At 36.5% G+C, this 27460-nt stretch overlaps 2 protein-coding genes across 2 annotated transcripts in view; both read left to right on the top strand.

Annotated features, from left to right (window-relative positions):
- The window catches only part of LOC140227975 (uncharacterized), a 49216-nt gene extending 44043 nt beyond the window's left edge, over window positions 1–5173 (top strand). Inside the window, exons 8-10 of the mRNA XM_072308356.1 lie at window positions 2671–2791; window positions 3549–3771; window positions 4418–5173. Coding sequence (XP_072164457.1) covers window positions 2671–2791; window positions 3549–3771; window positions 4418–5173 — 1100 coding nt within the window. The remainder of the gene's footprint in view (window positions 1–2670; window positions 2792–3548; window positions 3772–4417) is intronic.
- A 7658-nt stretch (window positions 5174–12831) lies between these two features.
- Window positions 12832–26754, top strand: LOC140227759 (uncharacterized). Its single transcript, XM_072308159.1, has 9 exons — window positions 12832–12853; window positions 14161–14385; window positions 15010–15087; window positions 15730–15999; window positions 21117–21338; window positions 22717–22776; window positions 23985–24105; window positions 24948–25098; window positions 25939–26754. The coding sequence occupies exons 1-9, from the start codon at window positions 12832–12834 to the stop codon at window positions 26752–26754; spliced, it is 1965 nt and encodes a 654-aa protein (XP_072164260.1).
- Window positions 26755–27460: the final 706 nt, after the last annotated feature.

Below are 27460 nucleotides of genomic sequence, written 5' to 3'. Positions count from 1 at the left end.
CTCCGTATTCCTTCCTCGTAGGCATCGGCTACTCCTTGTTGCCTCCGTACTCATTCTAGGACAATCCGTGAAGACATCGGGACGTCCGCATTAGCATCGGCGCCATCCGGGATGAAAATCAATATTCGTGTATTTTGCCAATACAAGCTCATAAAGTCCGTGAAATTTGCTCACATCTTCCCCCATCAGTACAGCCATCAACCCCTCATACTGTTCGTTTAGTGGTTAAGTTAAGTTCGTTAAGTGACCCACACATACCTCCTTGCTGTTTTTTCTTCTTTCTGTGTGTTTTGATTTGTTTTGTTTTGCTTTATTTATGTCTTGATTTTCCATGAAAAATGAGAGTTTGAAACAAAGAGATATGCCTTAATGGTGTCGACAAGCAGAGAAGTATGTACGCTGCTGCAGATTTCTGGTGTGCTTTTATATTTAGCTCTGGAGACATGTCGTCCGAGAAAGATAAAGTATCAAAAGCAAAAGCAAATGTCATCTGTCAAAATTTTAGGGATATCTGTGTACTGACCTCGAAGGGACCCAGTTGCATCCGTGCTCTTCCTTGATATCCTTGTTGCCTCCGTATCGTTTCCGCTGTGGTCCGCGTACATTCCTTGTCTGTTCGTGTACGCACCGTATACTTGTCCGTGTAGCCTCCGTACTTGTCCGTGTAGACACCCAGTTGGGATCGTGTTCACACCGTCATTGAGATGAAAATCGATATTTTGCATGCCGGAACACCACGGACGACGATCCATGGTCATCCGTGTAGCAATCCGTGAAAGTGTAAAAGGGGCTTAAGCAAGCTTAATTTTTTTCCGCGGACATGCCGGATAATCAAGGATAATGCCGGATGACTTCACGGAGTCAACACGGTCATGCCGGAAACAGTACGGATGATCCCGGATCGACGATTTGTGGTCATCCGAGATGCGATCCGTGAGAGTGTAAAAGGGGCTTCAGTCTAGTTTTGCAAAACGTCCTTTGTATTTGTATCGGACAATGCGTTGCCACGGTAACCGCATTTTTTTTTTTAAATCCTGTGGAGTGAACTTCTTCCACAGTTTTCAAGCAATTGAAACCAAATTTGGTAGGCATTATGGCCCTGAGGTATAGATGTGGAACACATAATTTTTGTGTTTGTCACACAAACCGTTGCCATGGTAACCACAATTTTACCAAAACCTTTGCAGATCGAATAACTTTTCCATCATTCAACCAATTAAAATCAAATTTAGTATGTATCATGATCAAGAAGTGTAGTTTTAGAAGACACCAATGTGTTAATTTAAGGAAAATGTGTTGCCATGGTAACCACTCATTTTTGTATCAAAATAAACCATTGAAGCTATGAAGGTCAAATTTGGTGTGTATGATGGTCTTTATTAAAGTGTAGTGATGCTGGGGGAAAGCATGTTTCCACTTGCTGTAAGTTTTATACTCAGTGTCAACTCTGTAATTGTACAGTAAACTAAAATTATTCTGTTTCCAATTCGACAAATGCACAAACTTGGTATTAACGTCATTGCCCTCATGACATCACATATAAAGCAACACTATGGGCGAGGGTATTAGTCCCCTTCAGTGATAATTCTAGTTACTTCAGAACCATTATTGCTGCTATTCTACATTTCAGCGTAAACTTTTTGTCAAGATATTTTATGACAAAAGCAATCCACATGTGACTATCAATAAATACGACATAATTCTATTTCAATTTAAATTCAAGGGATGAAAGTGCTACTGCTTTATGATAACTAAAATACAAAAAAAAAATCTCATAATAGAACAGCATTGGAATATTGCAAGCGTTTTTCCCTAGTTTTTTTTTTTAAAGTAAAAGTTTGTGAGCTGACTTCACAAATGTACGAATAATGAACACATTACTAAAATAAGGTCTCAGACAATAAAGCAAAGAAATACTGAAAAAGTGATGCATATTCAAAAGTGAGAATACCCAATGTCCATGAAGAAAGAGCAAGTTGCAATGTGCTTTTCTTCAATAGGAACTGAAGAAAACATATTGACGTCAGGCGACTTTATTAGGCCTTCGTAGTGTTGTTACTGTCATAGAGCACATTTGCGATGGTGTAATAAATACCCAATTTCTTGCAAAAGCTCCATTATGTGTGCCTATATATGCAAAGTAAATAGTTATAAAACATTTTAAATGATCCCCTTATTCTTTTACAGTTTTGGTCAAAGTCTGAATGCTCTGCCTAGATCAGGGAATTAGGGACTGTTGAGATAAACATTCCTACTACAGTAATCACTTCAGGATCTAATCTGCTTACGAATTTGTGTAATAATTCCCCATCCGCTATTATGCTCTTTCGGTCAAGTGTGTGAACTTCCATGAGAACAGTCAAGTACAACACTTCAAACCGCGCACGAATAATTTGATTTTCTTAAGTCTCCCATCTCATGCTGTCTTAACAGTCACGCGTCAGCTGCAAAAACAATTCTTTTTTTGTTATCATACTGCGATAATTCAGCAACGTGAGAAAACTTGCAAAGTTATGGAATGGAACTATTTCTCTTCATAATGGTCTTATCTAATTATAGAGGCTTTATTTCTGACTATAGTCATCACGAAAGAGAAAAACTACGATAGCAAATTGTTCCTCTATTGATTTTCAATGTGACGATGGTATAACTAAATCATTTATCTTCCAGATACCGAACTTTATGAGATGAATTTTTTTACGTTCATCCTGGGAACCCTTCTCGGTGTTGTTTTCGCCGTGATTGTCATGCTGTCAATGATTATGGCTTGGTGGAAACATCAAAAGAAAAGGTGACTTTTTTATACAAACTATCATATGGGGAAAGGGGATGGGGTGATTTATTCATAAAGTGGTCTGCAAAATCATTGAATAATTCATAGTTACAGATATGCAAATGTTAAATGCACATAGATGTAGTGATTCTGTGTATAGATCTTCACGATTTGTAGTGCGGAAAGAGTCATCACGAAAACATGATAAAATTCGCCGAGAACAGAATGTCTGATTTTGTAATTCTGTCATTTTAACGATAATTGTGTTACTTAATTCGCAAATCTCACAACCAATATTACAACAGTGAACAATACATAAACACATATTTGAGAAGACAGGTTTATGAAAGCGCAAAGGTATCAAAATAGGGGAGAAAACATGTCAGCTAGAATTAGCTGTTTTACGTTTTGGTGTATTCTCCTGATGATGTTTTGTAGCATAATGATAATAACAATAATCAAATCTAAACTGAAGATAAAAAGAGAGGAAAAAAAAAACTGAATCTGGATGGTGTTTTCATCACATTAAACTTTGCTACAAAAAGTTCAAACTAATTTTGCCTATTTATGTACAACAACTGAAAAAAAAAACATCTTGGTGGTAGTTTTTTTTTGTATTAAACTATGCTAGCTAATTTATGGTTACGAAGTAACATTTTTTTTTTATCTTATTTCATCCTTTGAGCGGTCTATAATTACACCTTCTCAAGTTTGACAGTATGCATTCACTTCTTAACGTTTTTCCTCTTTATTTTACGCAATGTAATACATGTAGGCGTCCAGAGGCTTCGGGTCAGTCAAATGTCAACTCAAGTGAAGAGCAGTCGCAGCTGAATCCTCTAAACACTTCGACTCCAGGCTCAACAGACAGAGTTGTTTCATTGCACTCTACCAGTATCGACACTTATTCAGCAGGCCGGGTTATGCCCCAACATCCGGGCAACAAATTTGGAGACGGCATAGGTCACCGAGAGAACGCGTATGAGAACTCAGCAGAGGTAATTAACGACACACAAGTTCGGGTTCGCAGATTGTGGTTTTAGAAATGAGAGTAAATCCTTTTATCTCAGTCTATCGAGCAAACGTAGGTGATTACAGTGCACTCCCGTTATAATGACAACGAACACGGTTATAATAACATTCTGGTTACAACAAAGACAAAAATAACGCCGCAACATTTTCCACTCTATGCTTTTTATTGGTTAATTGTTTGGTTACAACGAAATTTCGATATAATGAAAGAAAACTGCCGTTCCCGAGAACTTCGTTATAACGGGAGTCCACTATATGTTACAGTCAGCGGTACCTTTGATATTTTGATATGATCATGCTTAACTATTGCAACTGAGTGCCCCGAGATGTACTTCTAACTGACAATCTGTACCTGTAGTTGCTTTTTAGTTTTAAATGTCAGCTTAGTCCACACACAATCGTCGACTTAAGTTGACTTATTGCACTAGACTAGACCGTATTTTTCGGATCCTCTTTTCTCTAAAGTATTATTCCTATTTGTTTTGATTTCCAATCATGTATTTAGATGATGAGGAAACATGTAAGTTTGATGAGTAATAAGATTTCCCTTTTCAGAAGCTATGCTTATATAAATGTGCCTCATGGTGCTTTTTTGTGGGTTTTCTAATACAGGATCACATGTCATCTTCAACGGACCAATCTCGTGAAACTAGACAGAGGAGCGGTAGAGGTTCAGCATACACTAGATCATGTCCTCATGACGTCATACACCAGGGTGGTAATAATGATGTAGCGGATAACACGAAAGCACTGTACGTGGACATGTCAGGTTCAGGAAATAAGGAGAAGAAGAAGGTCATATTTCTTCATTCAAAGCATTTTGATAAAGAGGAAGAAGACGTTGATGAAGACGGCTACCTCCTTACCAATGTCAGTTTACACAGAGTTACTAGAGTTCAACCTGAAGCAAGTGTGTCAGTGTGTGGTAAAGAAATCAGCAAAGTGTCAGCTACCCAGTCCAGATCTGTAGATGACAATAGTCAATCTAGGAACTGTCAATCGTCAATTTACCACGAAATTCTCACAGCTTATGACCAAACCGCGCCTATTCCAGAACCGCAGTACTGTCCTACTTATTGGAATATCGAAGGAAATGACAAATTTGGCTCTTATGCGATGACCCAGAACGATCCTTTGTATGCAGCTTCTATCTATCCTAGCACGCCAAGAGTGGAGCACGAGGTGGATGAACATGGCTATCTCGTTTTAGAAGCACATACTGATGAAAACGTCAATGATCGTTGTGAGAGCCGCAATAGCTTATCTTCCACAAAAACAGATTTGTACGAAAGCGAAATTTCCCCAAGAACAGAAGATCACTTCGATTCAACAGTGTATGAGAGTATTCCACGCGAACCAGAACTCTAAAGATGCTTGTATACTTATTTTGCAAACTGTTCACAATAACGAAGAATATACAATGGGTAATGTTCGTTATTCCGGATGTTTGTTATTCCGTAACACACAAATTCCCTATAACTACATGTTTGTTATTCTTAAAATTAAATAGGGTTCCTTAATCTGAAAATTTGCGGAGTAATTCAGAAGGTTCGTTGGGCTAAAAATGATATGAAATTCGATATTTCGAAGGTTCGTTAATCCTAACATATAATAAGATTCGTTTATCCGAAAACTAAATAAAGTTCAGATTTCCGGAGGTTTGTTGATCAGAAAATTCGTTCGTCCGGAAGTTCGTCAATCTGAAAATGAAATACAGTTTGATATTCGTTAATCCAAAAGTGATATCAGGTTTGTTTTTCCGAAGGTTCGTTAATCCGAAAATAATAAGAATGTGCGCACTAACGAACCTTCCAATATATCAACTTATATTTTAGCTAAATTATCTGTGAACTACTCGGTATATGGAGCATTAAGGAACCATTTGAGCTTCATAAACCTAATTACAACCATGCAGTATAGCCCGGAAGTATGAGAACAAATGCCTATTTGAAGAGAGCCTTCAAATTTTCATCTTTAATAGATTGAATCCAAGTGCAAAGCAGAAGTAATATTTATGAACGAACGCAAAACAAAATAATTGAGCCTGTGATGTTTATCATAATCCACTGATGAAAATTATTCATGAAGCATCATTGTCATTCAAAACTCTTTTTTTTTTCAATATTCTTGTTAGTAACATAATATTCACTCCATTTTGTGAAAGCTCATATTGGTTGCGTTACTATAAGATGAATGTAAGATAAACTTCCCTTTTTATAGGACTTATAGCAGAGAGTGGGATACTTGACAGGACAAAATGTCAAATCACATTCATGTTTGTAGACTGTATTAACGGATATTGTTTTGGAGTGTTTCCTCTATATGCTGCAAAGGCACATGATCTATCTGTATACCTCATTGACGATACATGTTTCCGACCATAACGTTTGTGTGTGCACGATGATCAGATGTGTTGGGCTATATAATTAGCGAAGTACATTGGTAAATGAATGCAATTCAAAATTATGGGAACGCACAAACTTCGTCATGTTTCTAGCTTGGACTAGGACATGTCATCATTTAAATAGTCTCATTTTCCGCCCTTCCAATTAAAAAACAAAAACAAAACTATAATACAATCTAAGGTAAATACGTCATCAGAATTCAGTGCTATCAATGTAGATGACACACGTATATGTTGCTCATAAATTAAAAAAAAAATGGTTTCTGGCATTTCGTTCTTCGTGCCAGGCCTGGACTTAGCAGACATCGCAAGTGCCTTGCTATTACTGAAGAAGCTAGTTTTGTGTAAAAGTAGAAAAAAAAAGTATTGAGAAATACATATGAGTACGTAAAATGTGTTATACGATTTTTATAATAATGGTCTTTTTAATGATTTTCCTTTTTACTATCGTCAATATAATATCAGATTACCGCAATAACGGTGAAAGTGAACAAGTGAACGAACATAAGTGACAAGAGAAAGCAACAAAACCTATTGAGAGCTTTGCCCTCCAAGGGATGCTTTCAACCTGCCAAGTTTCAGTATATGCTGTATACACAATATTCAAAACTCTGGTAATCTCAATGGGACATTGTATAAAGTAAATTCATGTATGGATTTCACATGTAATATTGTCATATTAAATAGAGGGTAAAGAATTCATCGTTCATAAGATTGGAAACAGCGAAAATATAACAATCTTGATTGTCTGGTGTTATGCACTAGCAGAATTCGTGTTATCAGAAAATACCCGGCACTATTACATTTATGTCCAAAAGACATCCAGAGCTAAAATGTCGAACTTGAATAATGATAGCAACGCTGGTAATAAATAAGCATTAGTAGATGTTGTAAGAAGGTTAATTAATGTCCACAGTGCTACTTCTGAAGGTCACAAAGACACTAAAAATACATTGTATCACCATTGTACAATAAAAGACACTGAAAATACATTGTATTACTATTGTACAATAGAAAGAAGCTTAACAAGAAGCATTATTTAATTGATCTCGTTGTTCACAATCAATTTGTTGAGGAAGGGAAGGAGAAAGTCCATCGTGGAAAAATAAGAAAATTTTCACGCCTTTTTGGAACTTGTGGTTTCGATTATATCACGATGGTTATTAACATGAAAATTGATAATTTTGTAACCGACAGGAAATCGATGAATTAGAACTGGCTTATCGCTGCTTATTAATGATTAATGTAATATGTCAAAAAAATGATGTGAAAGTGTAAACACCCTCATTGAAGAGCTCATTGCTGAGAAGGAGAGATCCTGGAAAAGGGTTGAAAGAGCTTGATAACGGCTGTGTGTTTATCCTAAAAATGCATCTTAATACGTAAACAAACAGAAAAAAGCAAAAGGATATGATCACTCCAAACGCCGACCCTTAAAGTTATACCATCTATACTGGAGCAAATGATTTGAAATAAAGAGGAATCAAATCACCATTTTATCAACCTATTTTTTAACGAATCAATTTAATCCATGTGCAAGAGGTGAAATTCCGCGTTCAGAATCAAAAGATTTCGATGCTGACTAAAATAGTTAAAATGTTCAGTGCAATGGAAGTAGATGAATAGGGGTGAATAGGGAGCATCTACCGTTCATTAACTCCACCTCCACGTTTGAGGCAAACAACGTTTATACATTTGTTAGCGATCAAGGATAATATGAAAGTGAAAACAAATTTTGAGAGAGGATTATTTTTTTATTTTTTCATGGACATAGGCAGCTGACCGAAGACCAGAAATACCAACAAACAATAATTATGCTTGGTCGAACTTCAGTTACACTTTTACATTCATTCTCGGTGTATGGAAGAATAGTTGCACAAGTTCATCCAGCAGGAGGGCAATCATTTCAAGTCATTAGTAAGTTTTCACAGCTTAAGAAAAGTTTCCTTTTGAAGTCAAACCGCATGACTTGTGACATACATTGTGACATACATCTTCTTCTAGCCTTGCATGTTGAAATTGAATGTGAAATGATGATAGTAATTTTTAAAAGAAAATCCTCAACATTTATGACAAAAGATTGTATTCCATCCGTATAAAAGCATTGAATGATCATGAACCTAGGAAAATGAATCGGGGATCTTGGATTTAAATGTTTGGACTGCTTTCCCAAATCACTTCAAAAAAGTGTTCCTCATCATAAAACCTGTATTACTTTAGTTCTGTTTAAGTTAACCATGACACGTTAAACAACAACAAAAATGTCTAGCACTCCTGTGTGTACGCTATTGTTCATTTAATAAAAAAAAATCATATGAAATAATGAGGGCATGTTGTGCTTTAATAGGTTTTACATAATATACATAAGTATACTAATACATGATGTGAACACAAACACACACACACACACATACACACACGCACACACACACACACACATGTATATATATTTATATATGTATTGGGTAGACACTATATACTTTTTTTGTGTGTGTCTGATAGCCCTAGCGGGCCACTAAGATCTTGAAATTTCAAAATTTGGTGGCCAGGTAAAGAAGTAAACAGTCTATAACTTTAGTTGCCCGATCGAGGAAACAGTGTATCCTGTTAGGAAATGTGTGCTGTGTGTGTGTGTGTGTGTGTGTGTGTGTGTGTGTGTGTGTGTGAGTATGTGGTAAATGAATCGAAAGATGATCGACAACCAATACTCGCTTTAATTCCACTTTCCTGAAAGCCTTGGAAATCGTATGGGATATACACTCAACAAAAAAGTATACACTTTTTTGAGGTTATATTTGTTATAGAAACATTTGATGAAAATCAATGTATTATATAGTAATTTAATTGGCTATCAACCCATACGGTCAATATGAATTGAAATATTACGCATGCGTGACCACATTTATTTTTGTCCTCCAAAGCAAATAAAAAATTGCAAAAATTGACACGTTCTCTTTCATTTGCAAATGCCCTTCAAGAGGACAATGATAACCAGAAAAAAAAGTTAAACACAATGAGAGACATGAATGAAATTTTAAAACAAGTTTTCCTTCTCTTTATGTCTTCATAACCTCAAATAAAAGTAAAGTGGGAAAGTAAATGAGGAGATTGTCAGCTCACCTCAAATAATAAGGTGTAAGGGCACGAAAATGTATAAATGATCAGAAAATTCCTTATTTCATTCTTTGATTGAGTAATTTAAGAATTCATGAGACAAGTTCACGAAGTAAATGTTATTTACAATTTTTCAAATTTGGGAAATCAATTCAAATTCCAACCATTTTGTTAATATTCTTCTTCTCTCATATCACTTGACTTTGGATTTGACAGAAGATTCTTCATTTTCCTCCATTATTTTAAACCTTTATTGATCTTGTGGCCTTCAAGGAATATCATAGAGATCATAGGCTTATTTTTGCAACTTAATTTTTGTTTTTTATTCTGTTTAATTTGTCTTTTATTCTTATTCGTATTATATCGGTATGGAAGAGCATTTACACATGAATGGCAACTTATACACTTTTGCAATTTTTATTTTTGTGCCGTGGGAGAGAAATGCACAGATGTTCACTCATGCCTGAATTTTCCCTTTTTATTAACCTATCAGGTTGACAGCCAATTATATGACCTTTCATATGGTATATAATACATTAATCTTTAGCCAAACGTTTATGAGAAATATAAACTTAAAAAAGTGTTTACTTTCTTTTTTTTTTTGCTGAGTGTACTAGTACACTTTCGATTGGACATCTACGCACGCGCAGGGAGTGACCGATTAGCTGAAGAGGTCTCGTGACATGTACTCGAGCCCTTTTCCTCCTCGACATTGCAGAGATACTACTGCATTCACATAACTCTACAGAGCAGGAAAGATCTGCAAATATCACGTCAGGTGGAAGAGCCTACCACTGTCGTGATTTTCCATATCGTGGGGGAACGAGCCCAAGTATATGGAATAAATTCAACATAATTATGATAAAGATTAAAAAAAAAAAACATTGAAAAAAATGTATATTCATTCTATAGTAGTGGCAATAATGGCGCCTCTATTAACTTTTATTCATCTTTGCTTATCCGTTGCTATTTTCGCGCATAGTTATTACACTAATATTAGAACAAAAATGATTACATATCTAAGAACTCGGGGAAAACCCCCAGAACGGATTTGGGGAACCTTAATGTGTGTCATCTAGGTCAATGTAGGTGATTCTGATTTTTTTTTTTTAAAATTGAATTTAAGCCAGCAAAGTGTTCTGCACCTCCAATGACGTTTAAAACCATCCAAACTTTTGACTTTCACTGCTTGTTATCAAAACAATATAAGGCAATTTCTGTATTTGACGGCCATCTTGAATATCTCATAATTCCCAAGGTCAGCTAACTCGAGATTCTTGCTTCCCTCTTTTCACAGAACGTCAGATCTTTTTCTCTGCAATTTTGGCGACCATCCTTGAAGGACAAGTCCACCTTCATAGACGTGTGGATTAAGTGAATGCAGCAAATCAGTAGATGCCATCAGGGAGTTTGAGTAAAATCGGACAATCCGTTCAGAATTTCTGAATTTCTGATGGTTTTGCTCAGTCACTGCACGATCAAAAGATGTCACATGTGTGTAGAATGATAAAAGAAACGCAAAGAAAATTCAAACATATTTTCACTTTCTTCGTATAATAAAAGCACACGTGGCTTGCCTCTTTCAGAAGGCGGGGAATAATATCATACTTAACATACGTCAGTGACAAGTCGGGGAAATGTTCCCTTTTTTAAAAAACTGAATTTTGTGAAGTTCTCTTTATATATTCTTTATATCGTTTTACGCATGTGACATCATACACTGTAGTAGTCTTCTCATTCAGCAATGACTACGCAGAAAATTCAAAAATTCATAACTTTTGAAGGATTGTTCGATTGTTCGATTTTCCCAAAACTTTTACTGAGATGCTAACATTGTTGCATTCACTAAATCCATATGTATGTGAGGATGGACATGTCCTTAAATATCTCAAGACTTCAATTAGATGCAAAAAAGCTTAATCATTCAGGTTTTAATCCAGTACTCATGAAAAAAAAAAATATGGGCGGATTCAGCTTCTTGCATTAAGACTACTATACATTTTATATCATTTAAAGTGTACGACAGCTGCAGGAGCCAAAGAGATGAAAAGAGGGAGAGAGAAAAAGAAAAGGAGAGAGAGATGGAGAGAGAGAGAGAGGAAGACGATGCTTTGTGAATTTACTATTGGTCGAAAGTAGTTTTCCACCCTTAAGAGGTTTGTTTATCACTTTGGTTTACATATTTCATGTTCAAAACATGCATCTATAGTACAGCACAATTCTGTATGGAGTCGTTCAGCTTGCTGGAAGCACTTAGCCAGTAATAATGTAGTCCGAAAGTATATCTTATTAATTTCAGTAACTATCACAGAAATATGATAATAGATCTGTGGTAATAACATGACACAATACAATATCTCAAACGACAGCGTGGGCGTTATATCACTGAAACTAATGATTGGCATTCTCGAGTGGCTGCATGCTGTGGATCCTCCTGTATCGCTTCCTTGAAAGCCCAGACAACTTTATGAGATTCTGCTCTTAAAACGCATTCTTATCATGCGCACTCAGACTTTTTAATACTCCAGCGTCATCAATCAGCTCAGTACCATCAACAATACTTTTTGTTCGTATCTATTCCACGTTGTATGTAAGGATTGAAGGGAACATTACACCGACTTTCAGACTTTCGTAGCGTGCTGTTATTTCGGAGTTATCTGCAGTGGCTGTGCTATGATTTCCCTTTCTTTTTTTTTTTTTTGCGATGGAGGAAAGAATGATATTCCTCGTATGGATTTCTGCTCATTTTATGTTTAGCAATCCTTTTATGAACTACTCAGCACTTGGAACTAATACATGTGGGTACCTTTCAATTTTCTTTCCATCATTGACATATCTCGCACATTTCTCTCTTTCTCAGTTCTTGTAGCAAGTCAGTGTTTACACGAGAATGGAATGTTCTATCAGATATGCTTGAACTTTTGTCCTAAAAATTCCCACAAGTAATAGGTTTAATAAAGTTAACCTTTATCATTTTTATCTGCTGCGTTTGTGAAAGAACATCGATTGATAACTTAACTACTGACCTGTGATCTCCAGGAAGACGAATGCGTTACAAGAATTCGGCAAGAAATAGTACATGATTTGGCATTTTAAATCATGTCACAGAACTGACATCAGCTCGAATACTTAGAGGAACTTTTCATTGTTCCTTTTATTGCTATTCTCATAATTCATTAATTTACGTGCACTCTTTGTGATCCTTATCATCACACAGATTACAGTCTAAATTGTTCGGGGATTCCACTTGAACGGGAGATACGGTGTGACCAAACCTGCGTTGACAACCGTGACAGCTGGGTTCTGCAGGCACCCCGTGGAAGGAGAATCCTCTATACCTTCTATCACATCAACAACGGAGTGGTGGGATTCGAAAGACTTGATGAAATAGCAAACAAGAAATCTCGGAATCTGATAGTGAAAGACACAGAGTATTCTCCCTTTTTATCGCTCACCCATCAGACGAAGCTATGGTTATGGTATATATATCTACCCTGTGGAATTTACCATGTCCGTGGAGTGTTACGAGGGTAAGTGTCTATGACAATTTCATGGAGAAGCTGTGTTTGTTTTATTCACTCCAACAATAATTTCCTTCAGTTCTCCTAAACCTGACTTTATCTCTTGAATTGCAACAGATTATGTATGATTGCGTAGACCGCGCGTACACTTTAATTGTCAAAAAGGCATGTGATTTCAAAGCGCATATGTGACAGTAGACCACGTAGACAGTAAAGTGAAACGGTAATATCTACAGGCAAAGAAGCAAAAATTGCATTCTTTTGGCACAGAATAATGATGCTATGACTAGAAAATAGGTATCCTGAACAAAAAATCAAAGTCCTTGTGTGTGTCGATGATATCTATGTGGGACTGCGTCAAAACGTAGACATAATTGAAAAGAAATCAAAGAACTAAAATATATATCATAATGCGTCATGTGCATCTAAAGCCATGATATCAATATAATGGTTTACTTAGACAAAGTTTATATGATTTTTTTTTCTCGATTGACGAGAGAATATAATAATTATTGTTGTGGGTCAGGGGATAGAATCACGGATTCTCAATCTCTAGCCCCCTTCTGAGTTTGATGGCGGCAGCGAGAATGCATCTTAGCACTGTCCTGGTCGTTTGGAGGGGATTTAAGGCGCCCGTTTTTGTCGTGGTTGTTTGCTTTTATACAGTTTCAGTTATTCCATAGTGGCCCCGCAAAATAATTCACATTTATACTTAACATCAAATTAAGTGGCAATTTGTACCTATGAAGACTTTCAATCACTGCAGAAATAACCTTATTTGCATATCAACTTTTTTTTTTGCCATCAAAATCCATATTAACAATGCAACGAAGCAGTATGGGTAAACTACGATTGATTGTAAAATACATTGTCTATCCCTGAAATGGTACAAAATAAAATCGCGACACCAAATTTGCAGGGACATAGATGACAATAGCAATGCAAAAAATTTGACATATCTTCGAGACTTCGTTGGTATCTCTAATACTGGGCCATTATTAGTGGGTTTTTTTTTTTTTTTCATCCGTTTGGGAGTGTAGGAGGGGTGTTAAGGCTTCAAAGCCAATGTTAATTCAATAAAAAAAAAAGGAAGAGTGGAATGTTTCTCCTGCTGTAATTGATACACTTTATCCTCAAGGAGACCTCCGGTGAATAGCTCTATAACAAGGATATAGATGTTATCATTCCGATATTCCCCTGTAAAATCATCTTTAGCTCGAACGAGGTACAATGAATGATTTCATAATAATTATGGAATCATTATACATTAGCAGTAACCACAAATGATGTTATTCTCTCAAACATCAATTTTCAAGGGATACCATTAGTGAAGCTGGTTGATGGACCCTCTCCCCGTGAAGGCCTGGTGGTCATCGAATCAGATAAATACGTCTGCAGGGATGGATTCACTCCCAAAGCAGCTGAACTGGTCTGCAAAGAGCTCGGCTTCCCGGCCGCAATGGAGTATACAAGCCAGTCTATTTTTGCCAATGGTACTACAGCAACGCGACACAAGACTCTAGTCCTCTCTTGTGGTGAAGGTAACAGCAGAACTGTCATGATTTTCATTATGCAAGCCGATAAAAATTTGTGAGTGCATAATGCATGTGTACCATTTCATGTAGAATATAGTATGCATCGCATCACAGACAAAGGGAAAGTTGATAGTTGGAGAGCATAAAGTCTTCGTCCGAACGCGAAATCTTTAAGATTTAATAAAAGATGGATATTCATAAGCAACAGTTTGTGAGGTATTGTCACTATTATTATTATTATTTTTTGTACATACGTGCAACACTTTTGATTTCATGATATTTCAGTATTACTGATATTATTGTTATTTTTGTTTTAATGCTGTTTTTCTTGCTGGACTTACAAATGACGAACACCAATACAGGTTTGTCACAAGCTTAAATAGTATAGATGCAACAATCAATTTTTATTAGAATACTTAAAGATTCATTTTCTGTACATGCAAAATCTTTAATGCCAAGATATATTTTCAAAACTGATTTTTGACACCTTGTTTCTGTACTATGTAGCTTGTTTTCTTCATACATGCACACTTATCAGATATGGCAGCTGTTGTTTATGTCTAAAGCTTTTTGCAGCGTTCAAAACGTAGGAATTGCTCATTAACTATTTTGTACAATATCAATGCACAGAGCCGCTGCGTATAGTGGACTGCTTAAAGACAACTCCTGAGTGTTCCTCAAACAGGATTGTTAGACTCCAATGTCGAGGTGAGAGATGTAAAAATCAGAAATTTTCGAATTACATCATTATTATAGGTCATCATAGATGAATTGAATATTTTTAGGTTAGGGCGGTGAGTTGGCTCAGTCGGTAGCGCGTCTGCTTCACGATCCTAAGGGCCCGGGTTCGAACCCGAGTCTGGACTGAGCAATGTTGTGTGTAAGCATACCATCCCCTCTAGCAAGAGAGTAACAACTCATGCACGTAAAAGACCCCGCGTCATTCGTTCATTGCAAAGAGCAGGGTGTTTAACCCAGTGAAGTGATCTCACCTCACATCCAACTTGACCCCATGGAAGACCAGCTTAATGTAGCTGAATATGGGCTATCCAGCCATCTTCTCAGATGGAAATGAACAAACAAATAATGATTGTCTATGGCGAGATCAAAATGTATAATGCGAGCAGCCATAAATTCCGATGTCATATGTATAGATTTCTTTACAATTATTATTTCCAGGTGCTTCAGGTATAAAGAAATGGACTTGTTTTCAATCAGAAATGCTTGTTAAAATGTCATTTCAGTTGTTCTGCAATATTTACATTTTGATTTTTCAGTGACTGGAATAATTCTTGAGTAAAAAGGAAACCATAGGCACGTTTAAATGACAACATTTTATGACTGCTGTAGAGCCTGGATTTCTCGGATGCTACAAAGGTAACCTACTAAACCTTCAAGCAGCATCTCAAGTTAAACTTGGCGTTGATTCGGACGGCGAGTGCATGTCCACCTGTAGAAGACAGGCCGAAAGCAATGGCGTTGCTGTCGTACAACAAGGAGTGTGCATTTATTTTCAGTCTGAAACGTATGCGCAGATGATTTCTGGCGGAAACTTTTCTCACAGTTGGACATGTCCATTTGCGACAGAAATTGACTCCAACCGACATCGTTCATTTAACAGTGAGTATCGGAAGCAAAGATTTCTTGACATTAGAGTGTGAAATAAAATATCTCTGAGGAAACCTACTCCTGAAAACGCGAAAAGGTATAAAACATATAGAAATAGATTCACTTCTTTGATTCGAGTTTCACGTAAATCATATATTTCAAATAAACTCGAATCTAATAAGGATGATAAAAATGCTCTTTGGCGGATTGTTAATGAAATACTCAAAAAGAAACCTACGGAATGTCCTGATTAGCATTACCCATAATGATAAAGTTATTATTAATCCTGATCAAATTGCAAATATTTTTAACAATTTTTTTTTTGTTAATGTTGGTCCTTCTATAGCTGCATCTATTCTCATAAATGATATCAAAAATTATATCTGAAAGTAATCAAAACTCCTTGTTTTTTACTCCAATAAATGAATCAGAAATTATTGATATTGTTCGATCTCTGAAATGTAGTAATTCCTGTGGGCCTGACAACTTAAGGGTGAATTTTTTGAAAAAAATAATTCACCCCTTAGCAGCCCCTCTCACCCATATATTTAATTTATCCTTACTTAACGGTGAGTTTCCAGACTCTTTTAAAATCGCCAAAGTTATCCCCATTTATAAAAGAGAAGATCCATCATTGGTGAAAAATTATAGACCCATCTCATTGTTACCTGCAATATCGAAAATTTTAGAAAAATTAGTTTATAAGCGTCTCTCCTCGTTCATGATTGAAAATGAAATATTAAATGTGAATCAGTTTGGTTTTAGGAAAGGATTTTCTACCGATTATGCTATAATCAAATCTGTTGATAATATTATTGATGCGCTTATTAAAAAGGAGCACATAATCGGAGTTTTTATGGATCTTAGTAAAGCATTCGACACTATTGATCATGACATTTTATTTGAAAAATTACATAATTATGGCGTGAGAGGGATTACTTTGTCATGGTTTAGAAGTTATCTAAGTCATCGAAAACAATATGTTGCATTTAAATCCAGTCATTCGTTCCATTTGAACGTGTCATGTGGTGTCCCTCAGGGATCTATCCTCGGGCCCCTACTTTTTTTGATTTACATTAATGATATCATTAATTCCTCTCTTTGTTTAAACTTCATTTTATAAGCAGACGACACCAATGTCTTTTATTCCCACAAGGATATTGTAACATTGGTTGATACATTTAACATGGAATTAAGTAATATTTCGAAATGGTTTAGAAGTAATAAGCTTTCATTGAATATTGATAAAACATGTTTTATACATTTTCATACGCTTCTATAGCGCCGTTCTCCACTTTGATTAAATGCTCAAGGCGCTTTACAATAGGTACATCAAAGCAAACAGATTGAAAATACAAGTACATCACAGTAATAGAAGAAGATGAAGAAGAAGAAAAAAAGACATGAAAGTCTGTCTTCAAAAGACACTGGTCTTCAAAATGCACTGCTAAACAGATAGGATTTTAAATTACTCCTGAAAGATGTTATAGAGCTTGAGTCTTTCAGCTCACGAGGAAGTGAATTCCACAGTGTTGGTCCAGCGTGAGCGAAAGCACGTTCCCCCCAAGATTTCCTAGAAAACGGAATATGTAAGAGACCTGAAGTTGAGGATCGAAGAGTTCGTGAAGGTTGGTATTGACGAAACAAACAAACATTGTAATCAGGAGCTGTTCCCTCAATAACATGATAAACCAAAAGAAGTATCTTAAACCGAATTCGCTCCTGTACAGGCAACCAATGAAGACTCTTCAGGATAGGTGTGATATGACTGCGTTTACTTGACAAAGAAACAATACGTGCAGCGGCATTTTGTAGCTTTTGTAATTGGGCAATTTGCGAGTTTGGTAGATTGAAAAACAAACCATTACCAAAATCAAGGCGTGAAGAAATAAGTGCATGAACAAGTTTTTCCGTGGCAGAGCGAGTCAAATACTTGCGAATAAAACCAATATTGCGCAATTGATAACGGACTGATTTAGAAATGTTGGTGATTTGATCGGACATAGCCATGCGAGAGTCAAACATAACACCCAGATTGCGACATGACTTTGACAGAGGAATATCATTACCTACAATCGAAATACAATTAATATCCAACTTATTCAAGTGAGATTTACAACCAAAAAGGATAAATTCACACTTGCTGTGGTTTAGAAACAATGAGTTAGACCTCATCCAAGCATCAATATCAATGATGCAATTTTCTAGACAGCGCAGTGCATGAGATGCTTGGATTTGATGTGGTGGAAAAGATACAAAAACTTGTATGTCGTCTGCATATAGATGATACCGAACAGAATGCCTTTGAAATATTTTCCGCAGACCGATCAAATAGATAGAAAAAAGGGTGGGCCCGCCAACAGAGCCTTGAGGTACACCACAGCCTAATGGCTTTGAAGACGATATGACACCATTCAAAAGAACAGACTGTGAATGGTGTGATAGGTATGATTTAAACCATTCGAGAGCTTGTCCCTGGATACCCAAACTTCTAAGTGTATTGACAAGAATTCTGTGATCTACAGTGTCGAAGGCCGAAAACAGATCCAACAAAACCATTGCTGTGACGGATCCGGAATCCATTTCCCTTAAAATATAACTAGAAACATTTATCAAAAGTGTCTCCACACTATGGTGAGGGCGATAAGCCGACTGTAAAGGATCGAATAAACCATGTTCCAGCATATAGTCTGAGAGTCTCGAAAACACAACTCTCTCTAAAATCTTGAACAAAAATGAAAGATTGCATACAGGACGATAACTTGTCAATGATTCCTTATCCAATGAAGGTTTTTTTCAGCAAAGGACGGATCAGACCTTTCTTTAAAGATAAGGGTACGGTAGCTTGCTCGATACTGAGGTTAACAATTTGAGAAATAATCGGGGCAAACGTGGGTGCGCAGTCCTTTAAGAGAATGGTTGGAACCGGATCCAATGGACAGGATTTAGGAGGCAATTTACGAAGAAGGAGAAGTATTTCATCAGTAGTTGTATGTTGGAAGGTTTCCAGTGTGGAAGAGGTAACAGGTTCAGATTCAGATAGTACAACATTACAATTGAAATTATCTCGGATTTTTTCAACTTTCGAATGAAAAAACTGACTAAAAGTTTCAGCCATGACACAGCCATCGACATGTTTAGGCAATGGATATGACTGTTTGCGGTTCAAAAGTCGATTGGCGACGTTGAAAAGCTTCTTATGATCATCTCCGCAGTTTTCGATGAGTCTGGCGTGATAGATGCGTGTGGCTCTGAATATGTAATGTACTGTAATATTGTATGGGGCAACTGTAGCAAAACCAAATTGAACACAATTTTCTTCTTCAGAAAAAGGCTCTTCGTATATGCACACATTCAAATTTTTTGGCTCACACTGATCCCATATTTTATCGCCTAAAAACTCTAAAGGCCCATGATATACATTCATACTTAACTGCTATATTTATGTATAAACACATTCGAAATTTATTACCATATTTTTCCATAATGCCCAAGTAACTAATGATCATATTCACTCATACCCTACCCGTCGTTCCCATGATTTTCATTTAAGTAATCCAAAGCTTTTACTTGCTCAAAAGTCGATTAGACATCACGGTCCGGATACATGGAACACTCTTCCTGAGGAGTTGAAACAGTGTGCCTCCTTGTTTTCATTCAAAGCAAACTTAAAGAAGCATATTTATCACAGTATACTTCAAATACGAATTAAGTATGAATAATTTATATGACTTATGTTGGTCTCCCGATAGTAGCAACATCGTAAGTCATTCCCTCTTCCAGCAAACCAATTTTATCATTCCAAATCCCAGCCTATCTGCCCCTGTGCACTCTCAAGCACTCGCACGCACATTCACCACCATCACACATCAGAGTTTATTTTCCCCTGCTATCTTCGCAGCAGAATTTGTATTGTTTACCAATTTACCTACCTACCTTCTCCTCGGGCCGGCCATCTTTTCAAGCAATGCTTACAATGGCGGCCCTCTGCATTATCATTTCTTAAATATGATATTGTTATTGTAATCCCAGCTGCATAGACATGCATACTGTAATATCATTAATTTCCTTTTATATCGTTGTTTATGCAAGTCAAACGACTCTGTTTCAAATATACTTTGTATGTTTCCCATGTTCACGATTATTCAATTTATGTATATATTGATTTGCAGAAAATAAAGTATCTATCAAAACCAAAATATATTGTAGGCAAGCATCAATGATTATGAAGACAGTATTATTGTTTGCAGTTAATACATGTAGTCCTCACAATAGACCTTTTGTATGCATGTGCACATTTCGAGAATGACTTTTTTTCTCAGTTGGTTACCCACTTCACTCAAGAGACATAATGTATTATAGGCTTGCTCGACATAACATTCTATGAGATTCATATCAAAAAATGAAGAAGAACGTATTTGCCTAAACCAGCAGGAGACCAGTGAGAAGCATTTCATAAACGGTTTTGCATTGAATGCCTGAACACAGAGTTTTTTTGTTATCATTTTGCCAAACCCTGGGCTTTTATGAACACTTTGTTGCTGTCAGGTTGATGTGTTCATTGCATTTGAAGTGCATGTGAATTGGTCATTACAGTGCAGCGCCCTAAAAACAAACAAATAAACAAAAAACAAACAGAAAATTGTCAAACACTGCTTGTAAGAATTACGTGAATAATCGTTACATCACAACCGCTTATGGCAAAGTACAATACTTTCTGCTCATGCGCAAAGTGTAATTACAGAATGGCTTATATGCTTATCTGTTCATCCCCATAACAAAACTTATCAATGCACATCAACGCTTCTCCTTTTTAACTGATAGTTTAGAACCCCCTTGTACAGGGTCCCGTAAATAGTAATATTAAGGAAGTAATCCATTCATAGAATCACATTTTCTGGCTTGCATTGTATTCTATTTTATGTCATATTCATAAATACATTAATGTATGCAGTCATTATGATTTCATATTCATTATATTCGCCAGTGGCGTCATAGGTTAATGCAAGTCTCATGATTGCTTTAGTAGGTCTCTCTATATGGTATATGGTGGTTGATGATATATACTGGTTATTTCAACCTTTCCCTCATGGCTCACGGAAATTCCCTACACCTCTCCTTTATTGAAGTCTCCGTCGGATTTTGTGATCATCCTGGGATTGTGTCCAATGGAAGTTGGGACTCTGGCATCACGAGCTTAGGTTCGAAGATAACTCTCAGCTGTGACAAAGGTTACGCCGTCAACGGGAGTGCGACACTGCAGTGTGTGGGACTATCAGGATGGTCGACTTACTTCCCGGTTTGGAACGCTTCAGTCCCTTCTTGCCAAGCAGTCGAAAGTAAAACAAACGGCCTGTCCTACAAATTTACCAGACATTAGCAATAATTTTATCTCAAGTAATCTATGCTCTGTTGCTTTGTATCAAAAGTGTGAGAGAAGGTAAACAGAGACAGTATTTTTCTTTGCGTCATGAATGAGAGAAGTTTTATGAAGTATTTTTGTGTGTGTGTGTGTGTGTATGTGTGTGTGTGTGTGTGCATTTATGCCATGGTCTTGTAATTAGTACTTCCACGTCTTATACGAGAAAAATTGAAATATTAAAATCAGTAAAATACGTTGACATGAGATTATACCCTATAGCTACAAATTTCTGTCTACCCGGAATTTTTCGCTGTAGTGTTAATACCCTTTGACTAATTAATTAGGATTGATAAACCTTGACTTATTCATATACTCTTATATTCATGAGTATGTCATGTGCTTGCAAAATGCCCAATTTATATTTTCCCCTCTTAATTGAATATTGTATACCAAAAGAGTAAACATCAAGAACGCTTACCGAACATCTTCAACATTTAATCCCTCCAAAACTACTACAGCACACATATCAGTCCTTTTCATTACGACAGTATTACCTCTATAAAGTATCACATAATATCTTTTCATGAGTTTTTCATTGTTTTTGGGGATGGGAATGTTTGTTCACAGACGCAGAATGGCAAGATGTCATTATCAGCACAATGCCTACACAAAGTATAGAAAGCACTTATATAGGTATGTATTGCAGTTGGCAAGTACAGTCATAATTATGAATTACATGTGAATACTGTTTGTGTGTATAAAACATTTGTCATGATGGTAATAATTATAATCTAACAGTAATTGATATTTGGTACATGTATAAACATTGATTAGCCCTTGTAATTATATCAAGCGTTTTTGATAAACACCAAAAAAAAAAAATAAATAAACCGGTAATTACTGTACAGTCCGTAGAAGTTGAAAGTGCAAAATGGTGATCTTGTTTAAACTTTGTTATCGGCAAAGACTATCACTTCATTTGACTACAACGAATAATAATTGATAGGGAAAAAGACAATATTACATGAATTCATTATACCGTCGGCATTTTTATTATGCCCACTAATGCACGACAAATACCTCGATCAAAGTGAAGTTGCCCATAAAAGTGCTGTCAGAAAGGCACAAACTGTTTAAGCTGTATAATTATATCATCAACATGTATGTCGTCAATAATTGCAGTGGGTTTATAAGGGAGTTCATGGTTAGGGCATGTCTCATTTGCACTGACACAATTCAGATTCTCAGAGTTGCTCGAGACTTCTTTACGTTTTAAAGTCAGTGGCAAATACACAGACATTCTCATTTGACCTTTGTTCTGCACATGCGCAAATCACAACCGTGAACTCCCTTATTTGAATGCACAGGGAAGACGCAGACAACTCTGACTTCAACGTTGGGAGACACAACTGTAACGTCTCAGTCAGGTGAGTTTAGTGTTCAACCCGTAGGCGATAATTACATCAAAAAATATTTGCCTCTACTCGCCTGCAATTTGCTATTGTCTATAATACAATCCTTTCATGGACTTGATCGTATGATATTGACAAATCAAACTACATGTGGCTATCCATAGTGATTTCGGTATATTTCACTAACCTCGGTTCAAGCGATGAAAATGTCAATGTCTTATGGAATAAGGACGAGTAAAGAGCTCGTGATACTCTAGAGATTTCGGATATTTTACTTGCCTCATTTCAAGCGATTACAATGTCAAATTCAATGTCTCATGGTATAAGGATGAGTAAAGCTTTCGTGATACTTAATGGCATAATATCGGAGTCACGATGCAAATGTTTACTCCCAATACTCTGAAGCTTTGTGACTTGAGATCATCATGGCCACTTTAACATAAAAATGCTGCGGACACTAGAGTTTGAAAACGTGGCAAAAAAAAAAAAGATACTAGAATTTAAAGGTCAAAATGTCCACTGTCAATTAAGAACGGTTCTTTGTCTTGAGCTTTTCTTCAACGGAGAAAAAAAAATAAAGCTGCTAAAAATTTCCGTAGATCTTATGAAAAAACATTTTTTTTTTTTTTGGGGGGGGAGGAGTTTCATTATGGGCATCCCTTTCATTTTAGAAAATTAGCAAGTCTAAAATGACTTTCGATCGATTATGTTTTGTAACCTCGTTATATTTTCTTTCAATAACCTAGTCAAGTCTGGATGCTTTTCCAAGATCAGAGCCTGTTGTAATATGCTTTCCTGCCACCATTCAAAACTGATTGCAAATTTGTTAATAATTTGCCATTTACGCTTTCCTTCAAGATCATTAATTTCCAAAGCCAACAACCAACTACCATTTTGTAAATAAAACGCTTTAAAGAGAGCCAATTTTGTTAATTTTCTCATCTCATTCTGTCGTAACAGGAAATGATAGCTCCTCATTAGCAAAGTCAAATCAGGAAATAGTTTCTTAAACGGTATGCATGAAACAAGATTAATTTGAGAAATATGATAATTCTTGCCAGGTTATGAAATAAGATTATTTCTGTATATGATAGCCAGTCTGATGAAAGGCAGCATTATCTGCCTGTAGTGATTATCAGAGAAAAAAAAATAACAAGAAAACAAACTGTTCACGTATGTACTTCAAAGGTGACGACGGTATAACTAAATTATCTATCTTCCAGATACCAAACCTTATGAGATGTATTTTACTACCTACATCCTGGGGACCCTTCTTGGTGTTGTTTTCGCAGTGCTTGTCATACTGTCCATGATTAGGGCTTGGCGCAAACATCAAAAGGAAAGGTGATGATTGTATGAACTTTGGGAAAGGGGGTAGTTTATCAATTCATTGAGGGTTCTGCAAAATGCATGATAAATAATTCAAAGGCAGCATCGGGTGTATGCTACTGCTAAGTGCATATTATGGATGCCGTATTGATTGTTGTATTACATGTGTTGTTGTGCAAAAAAAAAAAAATATATATATATATATGCGAGGTCATCACGAAAACACATGGCGCCGAGAATTCAGTTTCAGAATCTCTAATTGTAGTCATTCTCTAAAATCTGAGAATATAAAAGAATATATTTTTGTATCACTTCATTTGTGGAATCTCACCACCAAACGATTACAATGGTGACCAAAAATAAAGACAGTTTTGTGTGTTAAGCCAGTGCGAAATATTAGCAAATCTCAATAGCACGATTAATTAACGTATCAGGAAAAAGGAATGAGCACCTGTACTATAATTGCTTGTTTTACCCATCGAGGCATTCTGCTGGTATTTTGTGACATAACGATTATAATGAAAGGTTCACTAATTTAAAGAGGAAATTTACATCTCGATTTAGTCTGACTCATATAAAAACTTTGCTGCAAAAAGTTAAACTCATTTGGGTACATTATGTACTTCGACTGAACAAAACGTCTTGGTATTTTGTTTGTATTGCACTATGGTAGACAATGCTGGAGTTATGGGAATTGTTTATCACATCGTGTTTATTAAAAGTGATGTAAAAATATGAATAGACACCAGATTAATGTATCTATTTAGACTATCACCCGCAACAACATCCCCTCCACACATTTGGCATACATTCATTTCTATTTTTATATGTCTTTATTCATGGAATGCTATTCGCAGGCGTCGAAAAGCTTCGAGACGTTCGAAAGTCCAGTCCAGTGAAGAGCTGTCGCAGCTGGATCCGCCAAACACTTCGACTTATATTGAAGGCACAGGAGATCACGGAGGCGCCACAGCTCATCCAGAGAACGCGTATGAGAACCGTGCAGCGGTAATAACATACGAATTACGTCTTATGGGTCACAGGTTTCGATTTCAGAACTGATAATTTCACTGTCTATATGTGCGGTTTTTTTTTTTTTTTAATTTGGGAAGGGTGAGCACAGGCTTGAAAAGGAAACGTTAAGCTGGAAAACTCCACCAACTTTTTGTTAAAAGTTTCTTTGGAAAGTTATAGCTTATTTTGGTTTTTAATAGGAGTATACTACATGAATACCATACGTGCTTCATAGAACAGACATACGTGAGTATGTTGCATTTGAACTGACATGAGAAAGTATAGAGTCATCTGAAAAGCAACAACAACAACAAAAAGAATAAATATAGGCTCAACGTGGAGCAGAAAATCCACAAAAAGTTGCATAGATTTGATTTCCCCGGTAAGCATGTATGATCGTATATGCGTATCTGTTCGATTTGTTGATTTTATACGTACACCAAACTACTTCCGTTAAAAGTTGGGTATCTCATTTTCCACCTCAGAATGCGTATCTATTTTAGAAACTCAACGGACCGCAGGGCTTTTGATTGCTGCCTTGACATAAACGGAATCTGAGTGTCCCAAGGTCTACGTTTATTTCACAATAAATCACGTGTAGTTTCTTTAAATTTTAAATGCCAAGTTGGTCCACACACAATAAGTTGACCCAAGCAGTGTACTGACATACATATGCCCTATTTTTCAGATTCTCTTTTCTCTTAACTTCCAACTGTTTTGATGATGTGGGAACATGCAAGTTTATCTATTCTTAAGCAGAAAATACTAACCATTTCCATTATTTTCTATGATACTTGTGCTGCAAGGCAACTTTGTGTGTGTTTCATTGTGTAGGGTTACATATCACCAGACCTGTCTCTTGAAACTAGAATGAGCAGCGGGAGAGGTATTGCAAGTTCATCAGAAACTAGGTCACGTCCTTCTTATGACGTTATACACCAGGATATTGAACACTTTCTTGAGTGTATAAATACTGGAGCCGATAACACGAAAGCACTGTACATGGACATGTCAGGCTCAGGAAAGAAAGGGAAGAAGGAGGTCATATTTCTTCAATCAAAGCATTTTGATAAAGAGGAAGACGACGTTAATGAAGACGGCTACCTCCTTTCCAATGTCAGTCTGCGCAGAGTTACAAGACATCAACCTCAGGCAAGTCGGGGTACGATAGAGCTTTGTGATATCAACAGAGTCTCACCCAGTGGTAACACAGTCGGCACAGCATTATCTAATCAGCCCACAAGAGCTGCAGGTGACACTAGTCAGTCTGGAAACGTCGAATCGTCAATATACCACGAAATTCCCTCAGCTTCTGACCAATCCGCGAACATTCCAGAACTGCAGTACTGTCCTACTTACTGGAATATCGAAGGAAATGACGATTTTTGTCCTTATGTGATGACCCAGAACGATCCTTTATATGCGGCTTCTATCTATCCTAGCACGCCAAGAGTGGAGCATGAGCTGGATGAACATGGCTATCTCGTTTTAGAAGCACATACTGATGAAAACATCAATGGTCGCTGTGAAAGCCAAAACAACTTTCCATCCACAGAAACAGATTTCTGCGAAAGCGACATTTCCCCAAGAAGAGAAGATGACTTCAATTCAACAGTGTATGAGAGTATTCCTCATGAACCAGAACTCTAAATATGCTTTTACACTCATTTTATGAACTGTGTCTTGACGTGTACGTCACAACAACGACGAATATATACGATGGATGATATTCGCCATTCTGGATGTTCGTTATTCCGAAACACACAAACTCCCTATACCCAGATGTTTGTATTCTGAAAATGAAATAAGGTTCCTTAATCCGAACATTTGTGGAGAGTTTCAGAAGGCTTGTTGGTCTAAAAAATGATATCAAATTCGGTATTTGGAAGGTTCGTTAATCCTAACATGTAATAAGATTCGTAAATAAAGTTCGTAAGTCCAAAGGTATGTCGATCAGAAATAGTCCGAACGTTCTCTAATCCGAAAATCCAATAAGGTTCATTATTCCGAAGGTTTGATATTCCGAAAATTAATTACAGTTTGTTACGCCGAAGGGTTGTTAATGTGAAAATGAAATATGATTTGTAAGTCCGAAAGTTCTTTCATTCCGGAAAATGATGAGAAGGTGCGCACTAGCGAACCTTTCAATGTTAACTTATATTTTGGCTAAATCATCTCTGAACCATTCATCATGACGGAGCTAGGGAATCACATAGGCTCCATTAACCTAATTACAAACGTGACAACCATGCAATATAATCCGGAAGTATGAGAACAAATGCCAATTTTAAGAGTGCCTTAAAAAAAAACACTTTCACCTTTAATAGGCTGAATTCAAGTGCAGAGCAAAAAATAC

The sequence above is a fragment of the Diadema setosum genome, chromosome 4 (genome assembly GCF_964275005.1).
Source record: "Diadema setosum chromosome 4, eeDiaSeto1, whole genome shotgun sequence".
Classification (NCBI taxonomy): domain Eukaryota; kingdom Metazoa; phylum Echinodermata; class Echinoidea; order Diadematoida; family Diadematidae; genus Diadema; species Diadema setosum.
This window is presented reverse-complemented; position numbering and strand designations above follow the sequence as displayed.

Excerpts from the sequence above, each read along its gene's own strand:
- LOC140227759 (XM_072308159.1), top strand. The coding sequence starts at position 12,832 with ATGTCCGTGGAGTGTTACGAGG. Across the intron at positions 14,386-15,009 it reads AGTCCTCTCTTGTGGTGAAG|AGCCGCTGCGTATAGTGGAC; the intron begins GTAACAGCAGAA and ends ATCAATGCACAG. Across the intron at positions 24,106-24,947 it reads CGCAAACATCAAAAGGAAAG|GCGTCGAAAAGCTTCGAGAC; the intron begins GTGATGATTGTA and ends TGCTATTCGCAG.